General features: G+C 41.4%; 1 protein-coding gene across 1 annotated transcript in view; it reads right to left on the bottom strand.

Annotated features, from left to right (window-relative positions):
• Positions 1–16,994, bottom strand: part of ARSB (arylsulfatase B) — a 156,260-nt gene that overhangs the window by 119,294 nt on the left and 19,972 nt on the right. Inside the window, exons 3-4 of the mRNA XM_040622148.1 lie at positions 15,039–15,229; positions 7,506–7,713 (exon numbers count right to left, since the gene is read on the bottom strand). Coding sequence (XP_040478082.1) covers positions 7,506–7,713; positions 15,039–15,229 — 399 coding nt within the window. The remainder of the gene's footprint in view (positions 1–7,505; positions 7,714–15,038; positions 15,230–16,994) is intronic.

The following is a 16,994-nucleotide window of genomic DNA, read 5'->3' as shown; positions in this document are numbered from 1 at the left end:
ATATATATATATATATATATATATATATATATATATATATGATCCTTGAACAACACAGTTTTGAATTTCTGGGTCCACTTGTATGCAGATTGTTTCCAATAAATATAGCACAGTACTATAAATGTACTTTGTCTTCCTTATGATTTTCTTAATAATATTTGCTTTTCTCTACCTTACTTTATCGCAAGAACACAGTGTACAATACAAATAACACACACAATATGTGTCAATCAACTGTTTATGTTATTGGTAAGGCTTCTGGTCAGCAGGCTATTAGTAGTTAAGTTTTTGGGGAGTCAAAAGTTCTGTGTCGATTTTCAGCTGCCTGAGGGGTTAGTGCCCTTAATCCCCACATTATTCAAGCACCACTGGTATATGTGTATGTATACATATATATGTATTATACTCCTGCATATATCTGTATTATATATATAAGCTATTTAAATAGTTACTACATATACAATAAATATATATACATTCCTCGTTAGGTGAATTCCTGAGGTTTGAATAAGTTACCTGAGATCTGAGTTTCTCAAATTTTTGTATACAAAAGAATTACCTGGATTATTTTTAAAAATAAGGATTCCTAGACCCAGACCTCAGGATTTCTGATTCAGTAAGTCTAAAATACAGTCTGAGAAGTTGTATTTTTAAAAATTGAGGTGAAATTCACAAATCATAAAATTAACCATTTTAAAGTGTCCAATTCATAAAAGAGAAGAAGCTGGAGGCATCCCAATTCCAGACTTCAAGTTATATTACAAAGCTATAGTGAACAAAACAGTATGATACTGGCACAAAACAGACACATAGCGCAATAGAACAGAATAGAAAACCCAGAAATGGAACTACCATTATATGGTTAATTAATCTTCAACAAAGCAGGAAAGAATATCCAACTGGAAAAAGATGATCTCTTCAACAAATGGTGTTGGGAAAACTGGACGGCAACATGCAAAAGAATGAACCTGGGCCACTTTTCTACACCATACACAAAAATAAATTCAAAATGGAATAAAGACCTAAATGTGAGACCTGAAACATAAAAATCCTGGAGGAGAACACAGGCGGTAACTTCTTTGACATTGACCCCAGCGATTTCTTTCTAGATACAACTCCTGAGGCAAGGGAATCAAAAGCTAAAGTAAACTAATGGGACTTCATCAAAATAAAAAGCAGAGAGCCTGCTTCCCTCTCTCCCTCTGCCGGCTGCTCTGCCTACTTGTGCTCTCTATCTCTCTGTCAAATAAATAAATAAAATCTTTTAAAAAATAATTAAAAATGTAAAAATAAATAAAAACAAAAAAATAAAATAGATATAAGGAAGATTAGATAACAGGATATTAACAATGAATGGTGTTTGTAAAAATAAAATAAAATGAAATGAAATATGCTAAGTTGTATGAAACACTAAAGATGTTTAGAAAAGAAACAAACTAAAGCGTCCGTTTCAGCAGCATTTAGTACGTCTACAATGTCATGCAGCCACGTCATCAAAGACTATATTTTTAACAAACTCCCCACTGCTACAGGTGGTCCCCAGGGGGCCAACTCAGAATAACCACCGCAAACTTTCAGATAATGGTGACAGAGTGAGAAGCCCCATGGATCACCCACAGGTCATAAGAGGAGATTTTTTTAAAAAGTCAGCTTTCCCAAACATCTAATCCTAAAAAGCATATGCCTTTGCCTCTCCCTTTCACGAAAAAAAGCTGGCTTGTTTCAGGGTTTCTTATACTAATGAATCCAGCATGTTTAGATGTACCCAGTATTTTTATGCCTACGAAGTAGGGCAGTGCTAAGCGAAGTCATGTGCGAAAAGTGGAAGAAATGAATCACTGCTCTAAAATCAGCCAGACCCAGGCCCTGTTTCCTTGGGTCTTAGTCACGTTATTATAGCACATTATTAAATTCTACTTCAGGCAATGAAACTGTCCACGAGCACAGCAAGGTCTCGAGGAAGAACCGCAATAAGGTTTCTCCTTACAGCCAAACTCTCACCTGTATATAAGTGAAACTGGTTATTCTGATACGAGTTGATATAAATATATAATCGCTGCATAGAGATGTTGAGATCAATTACAGTTTTCTCTTCAAGGTTTTAGAATCCGTTCTCCTAGTTTTAATTCATGATCTTATTGCTCCAGAGCTGACTCTGATTTTAGCTCATTTTACTCAAGGTCAGACTTCAGTGAAGATTCCTGGAGTCTGGCTACTATAAAGATCAGCATGGTGACAGGAGCCCCAGTTAAATGGTATCTTCCTAACAGCCACGAATGCTGCTTCCCTGGAGCGATATCCCACTAAAACAACGCAGACATAGACTACAATGAATAATATGCTGTGATAAGCTAGAGTAAGATGAAAACTCATCACAATGTGAAAAACCAGGACTGAATGATAAGCTATAATACCCAAGAGAATCCTGGAGAACGTTCTATAAGCAGTAAGGCCAAAGAAGCTGGGCTGAAGAAACAAGGGCTGGCAAATCCCACTTGCCTCATGACACAGAGCCACCCACCTGCCTGAAAAGACGCAGGAAGGCAGACTGGGAGGGAACAGGGCTAATTTTTGACATGACCAGAGAATTATTACCTCCTCCCCTTCCTAGATGCAGTTAGAGATCACATCTCCCAGAAAACAATGAGTAGAAGAATAGGGTCTGGGGGCGCCTGGGTGGCACAGCGGTTAAAGCGTCTGCCTTCGGCTCAGGGCGTGATCCCGGCGTTCCGGGTTCGAGCCCCACGTCAGGCTCCTCCTCTATGAGCCTGCTTCTTCCTCTCCCACTCCCCCTGCTTGTGTTCCCTCTCTCGCTGGCTGTCTCTATCTCTGTCGAATAAATAAATAAAAAATCTTTAAAAAAAAAAAAAAAAAAAAAAAAAGAAGAATAGGGTCTGACAGTGGGGCACACTGTATCCTGGGAAATGCCCCCGAAGGTATGGAGAGAAGAAGAGTCTGGTAGCTGTGCGTGCTGGGGTTCTTCTAGTACTCCCGAGTACCAGGTAGTCAAAAGGGAAGAAAATGTCAAGTACGCCAATCAGATTCCCTGGAGTGTAGAACACTCAGTGCCTGAGGCCGCTGGGAACTGAGGAAGCTGAGCACCTCAACCTCAGACTACAGGTCTGAGAAGGAATTAGCCAGGGACAGTGGTCAGAGGCCAGGAGACGGCCATGTACTCTGTGTGGACAGATCTGTCCTTGCTTATACTCAGAGGAAGAATACATAGCTGATAATGATTTATAGTGAAAATGAAGATTTTAGTAGAGGTCTATTCAGAAAGATTCAGGAGAAGCATAGGTTCTATGAACAGAAATGAAGAAAGCCGAAAGTAGAGATAAGGGACAGTGCGATGAGCTAAAAAGGAAAAGACGAGATGCAAAGGCCCAGCTGATCATGGCCAGTAGGTATCGACCCTGAGTAGATCTGCGCTTAAATTCTGGTTCTTGCATTTGGCAGTCCATTCCAGCTGCTGGAACAGAATACCACCGACCGGGTGGCTTACAAACAACAGAAATTTATTTCTCAGTTTTGGAAGCTGGGAAGACCAACATCAAGCACCCATGTGGTCGCCTTCCTGGGAGGGCCCTCCTGCTGGTTCACAGCTGGTGTCCTCTTGCTGTGCCCTCACATGGAGGAAGACGCTCGGATCTCTCTGGAGTGTCTTACAGAAGCATGAATCCCATTCACCAGGGCTCTACCTCGTAACCTAATCACCTCCCAATTCTACCTTCTAACCACCACATGTGAATTGTGGATGGACACATTCAGACCGTAAGAGTAGCCTTGGGCAAATCACTTAACCTCCTTAATTTCTGGTTTCTTCACTTATAAAATGGGGATAAAGAAACCTATTTTCACAAGGTTGCTTCAAGCTTTAATGCTAACAACATGACCAATAATAAGAAAGTATAGGGAAGGCTCTAGAACTAGAACAGGGCCTGGGTATGCAGTAAATACTTAGCAAGCAGTAGTCATTATTATTATTATTATTATTATTATTATTATTATTATTATTATCATCATTGCTAACAAGTGTAGAAGAAAAGGGAACTGACTGAGGCAAAGGAAGGATTGCAAGAACCAAAACAATCAATAATAATTGACATTGGAGACCCTAAAGAACAGAAACCAAGTTGCAAAAACGTCTAACTGATAATGCAGAGGAGACCCAGAAGACTGAGAAAAAGGACAGAGAACTGAAAATAATGAGAAGCTGAATCAGCGATTCAACCTATTAATTAAAGCTATTTTTGAGAAATAAATCGAGCAGAACTAAAGCAATAAGCTAAAATATGTACAAGGAAAACTTCCAGAGTAAAAAATAATCGCAGCAGGCAGATCAAAAGGCTCATACAGTTCAGGCAAAATTAATTTTTAAATATTTTAAAGACCTATCCCTAGATATAACTCAGCAAAAAATTTTAACTATGGAGATAATTAAAAAAGAAAAACCCTCCAAAAAAGTTCCAGTGACCAGCTCAACCAGAGAGATCTTTCAAACAATCTGTAAACTGTTCTAGAGCATAAAAAAGAAGGAAAAACCATCCCAACTATTTTATGAAGTGAGCATAAACAAGACAACAGACCTGACAGGGAGAAAAGAAGCCACCAACCCCACTTTCACGTCTGAATTGATGCAAAAGTCCTAAATAAAACCCTAGCAAACTGAATTCAGCAGTTTAAAAAATATATACACATGATCCAATTGGATTTAGCCCAACAAAGGAATGGCGGTCCCAGATTCATGTACCTATTAATATACCCTAGCGCTAGAACAAACGGCAGCCTTATTATGAGGTAATCCCCACCACCTCAATGCAGAGCTTCAAAAACTATTTTTGACAACTTGAATAAATAATACATTATGGATGTTTATGAAACGGTCAACTTTAAAATACAGTTATGTAAACACATTTGAAATCATGTAATAAAAGACCTTAAAATACTGCTTCTTTCCAAGTCTCACATATCTTGAAAAAATGTTATCCCACCTCTTCCCACGCATCCCTCACAGCAGTAACCACGGTCACAGGAGCCACTTTGAGATATGTAACAGTCTTCCAGAGGTTCCATCTTCACTTCTGTCCGAGCACTTTGCAGTCTACATAGGATACATTTCCATTCCAGGAAATCATTTATCCTTAAACTGCAAAATTGTGATCTCTACCACAAAGGCTTGCTTTATGAACTTACAACTTCCAGTTCTTGCACCTGTGAGGGCATTTCCCAGGAATAATTACTAAGTCAGTATTAAATGTCTTGGCCTCCTTTTTTATTGATTCTTTCTAGTGACCCCTATAAGCATTCGATTCCAGACCTGATTAAAGTGTTCACCAGGCCATTCAAAATAAAGTAAATCGAGAAGACTCTCAGAATTATGAGAGATCTTGCAAGAACGCAAGTATAAGATGTCTCCGTTTCTTTGGAAGAGGGGAAGTTTGGGGGTTGCAGGGGGACACACGGTGTCTTACATTCAACCCGTTTCACAGCAGGGCATGCTTAGAAAATTGGAGTGTTTGCACCGCAGTGAAGCCACCAAACAACACTGCTCAGGGTGAACGCCTCTCCTGGCCCTGGCCGGGCTCCTCAACAGATCAACGCGGCAGCAGACCGTGGGGAAAGCTCTGCTGTATCACGAGGTCCAACAAGAACATCCCGATCATCATCGGCATCATCTCGGGAGATGGCAGTGGAGCCAGAGAGGTTGCTGCCTGGCTCAGCCTGGCTGTGTGGCCTCGGGCAGGTTACTCAGCCTCTTTGTGCTGCAGTTCTCACATCTGCACAATGGGATAACAGTCCTCAGAGAACACTGTGCGCATTATCTGAGCTAAGTCACATAAAGCACTTTGAACTCCATCCTAGAGTAAGCACTTGATAAATACTAGATTCAATAACAATGCCTAATTAAAAGCAAAACAAAACTACTCTTTTTTAAAAAGATTTTTATTTATTTGAGAGAGAGCGAGACGGAGAGCATAAGCAGGGGATGCAGCAGAGGGAGAGGGAGAAGCAGGCTCCCCTCTGAGCAGGGAGCCCAATGTGGGGCTCGATCCCAGGACCTGAGCTGAAGGCAGATGCTTCACCGACTGAGCCACCCAGGTGCCCCAAAACAAAACGACTCTTAAAAAAACAAACTATGAGTAGAATACCCAGATAATCCCTCAACACATCACCACACAGAAGTCAAGTCCTGTCCTCACTCTTGGAGTTTCCATCACATTTTTAGGTTATAGCCAAGGATCACCAGGGATTTGAGAAAGCCTTTTTCATGAAAGATAGGCCAAAAAAGATACAAATGTCCTTAGAAAGAAGAGAGGCAATGGTGGGAGTACAAGCAAAGTTAAAAATATATGTATGGGTTCCCATACACGCACACTCACAAGCATACGTACGTGCGTACACATACCCACGTACACACTCACGCCGACATAAAAGAGCTAAAAGCACAGGCTTTGGAGAAAGAAATTATTATGTATAAAGTAAAAACAGAACTTTGTAAGAAAGGAATTATCAGAAAATTAAGAGTTCTTGATAATGAAAAAATATGGTAATTAAAATGAATTTAATAGGAAAGGTTACAAAATAATGATAAGGAAATTTCCCAAAGAGTAGAACAAAAATAAATAGGCAAGGAACAAAACTAAGGAAATTAGAGGATAATCCACTATCCAAATAACAGAAGTCCTGTAAAGAGAGAATAGGAAAAAGGTAGGATGGAAAGCCAAACAACTCTGAAATAAATAATATAAGAAAACTTCCCATGAAGAAAAGCATTTTCATTTTCAGATACAAAGTGCTCTCTGAGCACCCAGCATAATGAGTAAACCAAGATCTACACCCATAGCACGCCATAGGGAAATTTGAGCAAACAGTGTCTAACGAGAGGGAAGAAAAATCGCATGTGTGACAGAGGAGGACTCAAAAGGCCCTGCCATGATGGAAACTGTTCTCAAATACTTTCTTGCCTCCTCCTTTTCTGTTTTTTTCTCTAACAGATGTGTATGAATTTTATTGTCAGAAAACAATCTTAATGCAAAGAATTCTATACTGGGTGACACTAGTCTAGATTTAAATGGCTCCATTTCTCATTTGTCTTAATGTCACCATCTGTCTCTTTCTACACTGATACGGAACCGCTCAGTCGGCAGAAGTCCTGTTCACAGAGGACACCTGGGCCGCAGAGACGGCCGAGAACAAGCCAGTCTAGGAGTTCGCTGCCTGGCTGGCCTGCGTATGAGTGATGTCCGCTCATACTCCCTCGGGTGGTGAGAGCTTGTTGGCAAGCATTCTGCCAGAGTATTTTGATATCTGAAGGAAGAGGGGGAAGGCCCATAATTCTTTTCCTGAGACACATTTTTCTATCCATTATGATCATGTCTCCGCTCACACAGTTAACATTTATTTTAATAAGGAACTGCTAAATGCTCCAATTTGTCTTCATTCCATTTATCGAATACCACGTCTTAGGCTTTGCCAAGAGATGATTTTCCTATTGACAGACTTACCTGTGGAGAAGATGAACACCGTGTTGTTCCAGAGCCCGTGGCTTTTCAAGGCTGCCGTGACATTTCCCACGGCTTCATCCATAAGAGACACCATTCCTGCATAGTAATGCCTATTCTTATCTTGGATGAAGTTGTAGGGTTTCAGGTATTCCTCGGGGACCTGAAGGGGCTCGTGGACGGACTGAAGAGCAAGGTAGAGAAACAGAGGCTGGAAAGAGAGTTTGTGCAAATCAAATAAGAGGGTATGGAAGCATTAAATATAGAGACAGAAGTCCACATTTATCAGTTAATAAAAGTAATATCAACACAATCCACAGAATAGCTTGAAATATTTGTAAATCGCTTATCTGACAAGGGACATATTCAGAATATATGAAGAACTCTTCCAACTCAGTAACTAAAGACAATTAACCCCATTAGGAGATGGGAAAAGACCTTGAATAGACATTTCTTCAAAGAAGATATACGAATCGCCAATAAGCTCATGAAAAGATACCGAAAAGATGGTTAGGGCTGTGGGGAGCTTGGGGGGAAAGAGGAATGAGAGTGACTGCTAATAGGCATGTGGTTTCTCTCAGGGGTGATGAAAATGTTTTAAATTTAGATTGTGGTGATGTTTGCACACCTCTATGAACTTACTATTGAATTGCATACTTTAATTGGGTGAATTTTATGGCATGTGAACTATGAGCATCAATAAAGATATTAAAACTGTAACAAAAAACACAAGATGAAAAATTAAAAACAAAAGCTTGAGTTCTAAAATGACCTAGAAGGCTCTGACCCAAACAAATAATAATGATACCAATACTAACAACTATACATTAAATGTTGTCTATGTGCTAGATTCTATGACCTGATTTACATATTCCGTCTCGTGTAATGATCAAATAAATCCAGCCTGGTACACCCATTTCACGGATAAGTTAACCGGGGCTTAAAAAGGCTATGGTGGATTTGTCCACATTCATATTCATTGCAGAGCAATTTCCTATGGAAAACACCACTATTATGGTGCAGGTATGTACCAATAGATGCTTTAGCTTTTTGCTTTAGCCAAAAAGAAAGTTCCCATACTTTAGGAGAGAGTTAAGGATTTTTCATATAAGAAAACAAGTGAACATCATGCCTCGCTAGTCTTTGATCGAGGACCAAACATTCTCCCAATTTAATTCCTCGAAACAAAAGAGTGTGAAACGCTGCTTCTATTTTACCTTTTACACCAATTCATAGCATTTCACATTAGTGGTATCCAGGTCAGCCTCTCCTTTTTTAATGAGCCTTTCTGAAAACACTGTCTTCACTGTGCTCCTACAGAATTCCTTAATGAGTTGAAAATCCTCAAAGAGACAACAACTGTCCAACCCAAGAATAATAATACAATTCTGTTAAACTATTTGAGGCATTTATTTTTTTTAAAAGATTTTATTCATTCGACAGAGATAGAGACAGCCAGCGAGAGAGGGAACACAAGCAGGGGGAGTGGGAGAGGAAGAAGCAGGCTTCCAGCGGAGGAGCCTGACGTGGGGCTCGATCCCATAACGCCCTGAGCCTAAGGCAGACACTTAACCGTTGTGCCACCCAGGTGCCCCTATTTGAGGCATTTAAATCTCATAAACGAATGGGGAAAAGTTAGAAAGCGGGCTGGGGGGCTCATATTTCATTCTTCATTATTGTTGATAAATTTTTAAAAATTCTGTCTGATACACCTTGCTAGATAGAGTAAGAATATACATGCAGAGAGCTCAAGAAGATACCCAAAAGATTATTTTTAGTTCAGATCTTTAGAACTTAGAAACACCTTTTCCCCAAAATCGGACTGTTAAAAACCGCTGTTAGATATCAAAGCAATCACTGTAAAACCTATTTCACGAAGGAGGTTAGGTGATGGAATGACCACTCTGATACGGTAGAAGCGAGGCTTCATTTACACACCCGTCCACAGGGAAAACGTTCCAAACTGCAACTCCAAAGGTCAGTACTGCGATCTTTGCCACTGCTGTAGCTCTGCCTCCACGCCCCCTCAACACACACCCTCTCCACTCCAGCTCCTCACAGAGCAAAACTTCTGAGTTCCCCCAGACCACAGCGCAGGGAGCCCAGCACGGGCCCTGCTGGGGTGGGGAGGAAGGAGGCTGGGCTGAGACACCTGCAGGGGGGTGGCTGTGCTGGGGCATCGGCGGCTCAGCGGTGCAGGGTGAGGGTCTGCCGTGGGAGCAGCCGTCCGGGTCTTCAGCACTGGGTCAGACCAACCCCCGCCACCAGCCGCAGTCTGGAGGGGGACAGGATTAAATACTGAAGACTGCCACAATACACAGCCCACATAAAGCTTTTAGAATCAGGAAATATTGCATAAAATTCTGTGGTTTAAAAAAAGAAGTTTCGGGGCACCTGGGTGGCACAGAGGTTGAGCGTCTGCCTTCGGCTCAGGGCGTGATCCCGGCGTTATGGGATCGAGCCCCACATCAGGCTCTTACGCTATGAGCCTGCTTCTTCCTCTCCCACTCCCCCTGCTTGTGTTCCCTCTCTCGCTGGCTGTCTCTATCTCTGTCGAATAAATAAATAAAATCTTTAAACAAAAAAAAGTTTCATGAAAAATCAGAACTCTGCCAACTCCATGCCCATACTCCCTCTGGTAACCAATGGCTGGAGCATGAAATAGAGGCTTCACTCTCAAGTGCTCTGCAATTTCTAGAGCCTCCCTGCTGCTCGACCTGAGTGGCTTCACTCCTTTAGGTCAGCAGCCTGGCCGCTGTGAACACCAGCGTGTGTGACCCTGGTCTGGCCTCTCTGGGCAGGGGCAGGGAAATGAGAGAAGGAGCTCACTGCTTTAGGAGAAGATGCGCTCCTCCAGGTCATCGGCACCAACGTGGCAAAGCACACGGCGAAGGAGAGAAAGGAGAAAGACGGCAGGTTATTCCCAGCCCGCAAGTGATCTCTAGAGGTGATGGCCAGGGTGGGGGTTGGGGAAGAGTTCTTATAACCACATCAGGGGAAAAAAATGCTTCTCGGACCATCACTGGAGAGTCTTACAAATACTCAGTATGAAAGCATGCTATCACTTTGTTAAGTACAGCAAAACAGTACTGGGAAATCTTTCCCATAATTATTCCGTAGGGGGTTAAAGACAGGACCACTACTCTCAAGGGTCAAAGGTATAAAACTGCAGCAAGACCCCAATTTTCCAGGGGCCAGGCTTCTTTGGGTTCAGAAGGAGCACAGCTGAGAAGAGGGAGTGAAATCTACCTCCGAGGGAAGAGGGCATGACTGTCTCAGGCCAGCAAGGGCCTCACACTGCTGCCACCACATCCTAGAAACTTCCAAGCATAGACAAAGGTGTTCCTCGAGCAAAATAAGCTATCTTTTCCCCCAGGTCACCAGCAGTCTGTACGGGTGGACAGACACACCCATCAATACGTCTCCGGCTCACAAGGAGGAGGCAGAACAACGTACAGAGCAGCCCTTCTAATACGGTGAGGCCCAGGGCAACACAACTGAGAGCATCTCCTCTGATATTGTAAAAAGAAAGTTCCAACACTCACAACATGAACTTTATCCATGAAACAACTCATTTCTACGGCACTAGGCATAGAACATTTCAATGCTATTTTTAAATGAAAAAAAAATTAACAGAATATTGTTCTTTGTACTACATGGTGGCCTAGTGGAAAGAATAATTAACTAGGCTCTCTACAACCGGGACCCTGACTGCAGCCACCTTGTTGTAGGGCTCCCCCAGTGAACACACGCAGCCAATTTCCCCACACCGTTCAGCTCACTGTCGGCCCAAAGCAAGCAGCTGCCATCCCGGGCATGGACTCAGTGTTACTACGCTGTCTACTGACTTGAGTTCCAACCCACCCATGCCTTGGGCCTGTGGAGACCTGTGGGCGCATTCCGACCTTCGAGACATCATGATTCAAAACACGGCAGTCCTGGAGCTGCTTTGGTTCTCCGTGGACCTCCAGGCTTATGCACGATCCTGATCTTTTCCTTGCTCCTTCTTGGGTCCACGTCTCTCCTCTGACCAAGCCAGTTACAGCAACCCTAACTATAACCCTTTCCGGTTCCTTAGGAATATAAAACAGAGTCCTAGATGTGAATCCTGACCAAATGTTTAAGTATTACACAAAACTATGACATTACCACCTGAAGTTATAGCATATGGATGAGATGCTAAGTGTTCTTTTCCCTTTCTTATTATGCCAGACGAATCCTAAGATATCTACTCTAAAGATCCTCACCGTGCTAAGAAACCAGTCAGGAAGAAAGCTTTACTTTCATTTCTTTAGTATATTTGCCTAATTTAAAGTATAAATTTAAAAAATATAGGATGCATTTTTAAATTATTGCTCTATTGTTGACTTTCAAATTAAGACATTTCTTTCCAACTCGTGTCAGGAAACAGTGTCTACCGCTAGAAATCCACATTTGCTTTAAGAAGCTTCTAGAAGATTAGGTTGATGAGGCAACCTTTGTGTTTATTCTGCAAAGTGTTGGGGGGGGGAACTATTTTTAACTGAACAATATGCGATGGACATGTTGCTTTTACACTGTAGTGTTAGTACTAAGGGAATTATCCTGGAGGAAAAAAAAAAAAACAACATTCCTTCCCAACACATGTGCAGTGGCTATTACCATATCTCCCTGAATCCAGCACCAACTGTGTTTCTGTTACAAAATAGCGCCATATGCTCTTTTCCCCTCAAGTGCTCTTTAAAATAGGCACATTTTTAAGATGGCTTGTGGATACTTCGTGTTTATTTCTTTAATGATTTCCAACTTAGGACAAGTTGCCTATGTTACAGTGTATATATAGTGCCTAAGAAATAAGCAGAGAATTAGATTCAACACTGGGATAAAATGAGGAAAAGTGCAGCTCCTGCAACTATGTGATGAGAACTGAAAATATAAACGTCTGCATTTGGTGTCTTAAACAAACATCCTGGGGCTGTTCCTCCGTGCTGATTACTTCACTCATTTATGTCTACGCTTGAAACTTGACCTTGAGGATGTCGGGAATGCTGGACACAGCTTCAGAATGTTCAGACGCTGTCGGAAAACGACCATCCTCTCATCTGGCGATTCCCATGACGCTACCTATGAGCAGCCCTGGATGACTAACACAAGTTTGGCTGGCTTGCGAGCTCTTAGGGACTCATTTCCCTCCGTCCCTGTGCTTTCTGCACCACACCAGATAAGGCAGCCCACCCACAAAGAACCATTTCACCCAGCTGCTTCCTCTTACCCGCTAAATGTTACGGGCACCGTGACAGAATACTCCATTGTTGCCTAATGGGAACTCATTTTTACCATACGCATGTTATAGTTGTTTCATGATTAGGGCAGTGTTACACTGTAAGGCTGTAAAAGGCAGTTGGCTTGAGCTTGTCCCCCTGTGTTTGAGGGGAGTCATAGTGGCGGTACAATCGGAATCAACAGTGGGAGGGAGGGGCAGAGAGGTAATTAAATACCAGTGACACCCTCCCACCAGCACCAATAAATCACAATATTTGTTATTGATCTTTATTACAAGCTTTCCAGGTGAGCCCAATATCCCATCAAGATTGGAACCATCAAGCTGAATCATACACTGGGGCTAACAACCTCTAGTCTTGGATATGAGCTGTGAACTCGGGATGCCTGCTGAGTGCATTGAGCGCTCAAGTCAAACAGCATGGGTTTGAGTTCTGGTTCAGACTCTCAGTAGCTCCGTGACCTTGAACAAGCTTCTTGTTTGCTTATCTTCAAAAGGGTGCCTAACTCAAAGGACAGGACCAGAACCACAATTCCCTTAAGACCTTATCTTGTTCTCTGGGCTTTAAGCACCATCTATAAAACACCAAGCATACAGAAGAAAACGGACAACCTTAGCCAATTACCTAGCAGTTATCTTTCCAACTCTCTGAAAATTGGTTCAGATTGACATTTTTTTTTAAAGATTTTATTTTATTATTTGAGAGAGAGAGAACACCCAAGCAGGGGGAGAGGCAGAGGGAGAGGAGAAGCAGACTCCTCGCTAAGCAGGGAGCCCGACGTGGGGCTCAATCCCAGGACCCTGTTAAGGCAGATGCTTAACTGACTGAGCCACCCAGATGCCCCAGTTTAGATCTAGATTTAAAACCTGCATATGTCCGCATATGTGAGAGAACGTTCTGATCATCCATGTTCCACGGGAAGCATGGCTACTCCAAGATGTCAGTATGTGAGGGTGATAAAAAGCCCAAGGTGGGGCAAAACTGAAGACAGATACCAGGGAAGACTCCCAATACTGCGTTAGAACAGGCAAAGGCATAGCCAGGAAAAAACTACATCAAAAAGGGAAGCACCTGCGAGGTACCACCTCTGAACAGCTATGTAAACCTAAATCCAAACTGTGATCTGCCCTGAGGCAGTAATGGTCAAAGTAATTGTCAAAGAAGCAAAGTACAAAAAACTGGGAGCACAAGATAATACTGCACATTCTGTAATTTGATATGTCAGGGTCTTACTGAAGGACCAATTTCATCGGTGTACTAATGCAATTCTTAAGCCACATTTTGGGCCCAATATCTGACAACAATTTCAAAGGTATATTTAGAGAATTTAGCTTATGAAGCTAATTCTAGGTTAACAACAACAAAAATGGTTAAGGCAATTCACACTTTTTTCCATTTTTACCTTTAGGTAAGTCGTAAGATTTTAGTACATGACATACACAATGGCTTCAGTGTAGTAAATGTGAAAAACAGGCTTATCGGTATACCATGTTTATGGAGTGAAAGACTTAATATTGTTTAGACATTCGTTCTCCCCATGTTGGTCTACGGATGCAATGAAATCCAAATCCAAGCAGGAACTTTTTGGTAGAAATTGACAACATGAGAATGCAAAATATCTAGAATAGCCAAAATAACCTTGGGAGGCCAAATACAAAGAGGACTTGCCCTGAACCCAAAGTTTGTCAATCTCTTAACAGGAAGTTTGCCATAATACAGCCTCATCTTGTACACAAGCCTATCATTTTTAAAAAGTCAATGTACTAATTGCTTACAGCACACGCACATAATTCACCAAAATAATAAAACTGTATTTCTACTAAAACACTGTAGACACAGTATGCCTCATAGTGTCATCTGGGGACCCCTGGTGTCAGAATAACCCTTGAGGAGTTTCTTTAAAATGCTGAGGTATGGGAGCGCTGGGTGACTCAGTGGATTAAGGATCTGACTCTTGATCTCAGCTCAGATCTTGATCTCAAGGTCGTGAATTCAAGCCCCACGTTAAAAATATAAATACATACATACATACATACATACATAAAATGCTGATGTATGGATTTCCTCCAGACCTAAGGAATCAGACTTTTAAAGAGGGTCTCCAGGAATTTCTATTTTTATCAAGCTTCCCCAGGCAGATACTGATACACTCCAATATTTGAAAACAACTCCCCCAGAATTAGATTTTTTCCCAAAAAAGGAGCTTTTTCCTATACTCACCTGAAGAGATGCTATCTTAACACAAATTTGATATCCGTAAAGAAGCAAGACTTACCTTCTCTGGTGGATGGTTAGTTATGAGGGCTGTAGCTCTTTCAGTAAATATGTTTGTTGAATACATATTTTTATATCCTGTTGCAACTTCTTCACCATCTCGAAAATCAAGAGCACATCGTGTGACATTGAGGGCGTCAATTAATGTACAGCGCTCATGGGAATAGTAATCTTCACTACCCAGGAGATATCCTACAACAAGAATGGGAGATGAAAGTAGTCAGCATAGCATAAAACTTGTTCAACAAACTAACGTTTCAGCATTTAATTGCCTAGTGCAATTGATTACCCATGACAAAGCTAATCAGAGCACCACTTCTTAACATCTCTATATGTGCTAGCAGGAGGCATTAAAATGCCATTGTAAAAAAATTCAAACCCATTCCTCCTCAGTCAAGTCTTCAGAACACAAGGCTCTGTCATGTAACTCTCAAAGTGGATGATTCCAAGTAAATCCATTTTAAAAAATCAGAGTTCAAATTCAGTAAAGGCGATCAAATCTTCATCTTTTAAAACTATCTAATGGCAAAAACAGCATACAGTTAATGTGATTTCTTACAAGTTTTTACTCTGAGGTAATCACATAAACGAACACAAGATTCAAATACTGTCGATATTGACCTTGGGAGACTGGCTTCAAGGTTATTTATAGAAGCGGCTCTGGGAGGAATCATCTTTAGTCAGATGCTGACACCCACTGGTGGAAGACACAAACTTTTCCAAACAGGAGCTCTAAACAATTTAACAGAACCCAAAGATCGAACTAACATGGGCACTGAAAGTAGATTTTTCTACCAACCACGATCTCAGTTTTGCCCCAAGTGTAAGTGGCATCAACTGCTATCCCACAATTTGAATGTAAACATGAAAGGAAATGGGTTTTCTCAACCAAAGCTGTCTCTGCAAATGTTCCACATTTTCCTAAAATATTAAAATAAGCTGTGGGGCATATTGTATGGTTCCATTGATATGAAACGTCCACAACAGGCAAATCTGTAGAGACAAAAAGTTACGTTAATGGTTGCCTATAAGGCTGGCGGGGTTGGAGGAAAATGGGGAGTGACTGCTGATAGAGAAGGGGTTTCTTTCTGGGGTGATGAAAATAGTCAACAATTGGATTGTAATGACAGTAGCACAACCCTGTGAATTTATTAAAAATCAATAAATTGTACACTAGTTGGGTGAATTACATGGCGTGTGATTTATACCTCAATAGAGCTTTTAAAAAGAAATAAGCCGTGCTGGACTCTGAGCCATCTCCTGACCAAACATGCTTGTTAACCTTAAAATGAGGTGGGTAAAATTGGCCTAGCCCTCTCTTCAGCCCTAAGCAATCTCTATAATCACAATCAAAAGCCTTACACAGTTTACGTGAAAAATGAATTCATTTTTAATTAACTTCCTCCTTTTCCATGATTCAATAAATTCAAATTCCTGAATACAATGAATACCTTGGTCTGCAGACCACTTTTTTTTAATTTAATTAATTTATTTTCGAAAGAGAGAGAAAGAGCGCGAGCAAGTGGAGGGGCAAAGGGAGAGGGAGAGAGAGTGTCAAGCACATTCCACGCTGAGTGTGGATCTGGATGTGGGGCTTGATCTCAGGAGCCTGTGATCATGGCCTGAGCCGAAATTAAGAGTCAGAAGCTTAACTGACTCAGCCGCCCAGGTGCCCCAGACCACTTTTTAAATGGCAATCTTTTCCTCTAATGTATATAACAGAAAGGGAAATCAAATGTGTTTGTTAATTAATAGATAATAGAGAAAGAAATGTATCCATAAAAGTGATCTTAGCCCTTATATGGATGATTAGAGAGGTCAGAACACTGGGGTTCTATCTGGAATTTTTAATAACTCCTGGGTGTTAAGAGCTTGAGGTAATCACTTCAGGTTATTTCTCTGTAAATGTAAACTGTTGTCTATCACTTCAGAGAATATAAGCATAGGATACACTTGA

The sequence above is a fragment of the Ursus maritimus genome, unplaced genomic scaffold (genome assembly GCF_017311325.1).
Source record: "Ursus maritimus isolate PB19 unplaced genomic scaffold, ASM1731132v1 scaffold_5, whole genome shotgun sequence".
Classification (NCBI taxonomy): domain Eukaryota; kingdom Metazoa; phylum Chordata; class Mammalia; order Carnivora; family Ursidae; genus Ursus; species Ursus maritimus.
Note: the sequence above shows the minus strand (reverse complement) of the source record. Positions and strands in the feature narration are given on the sequence as shown.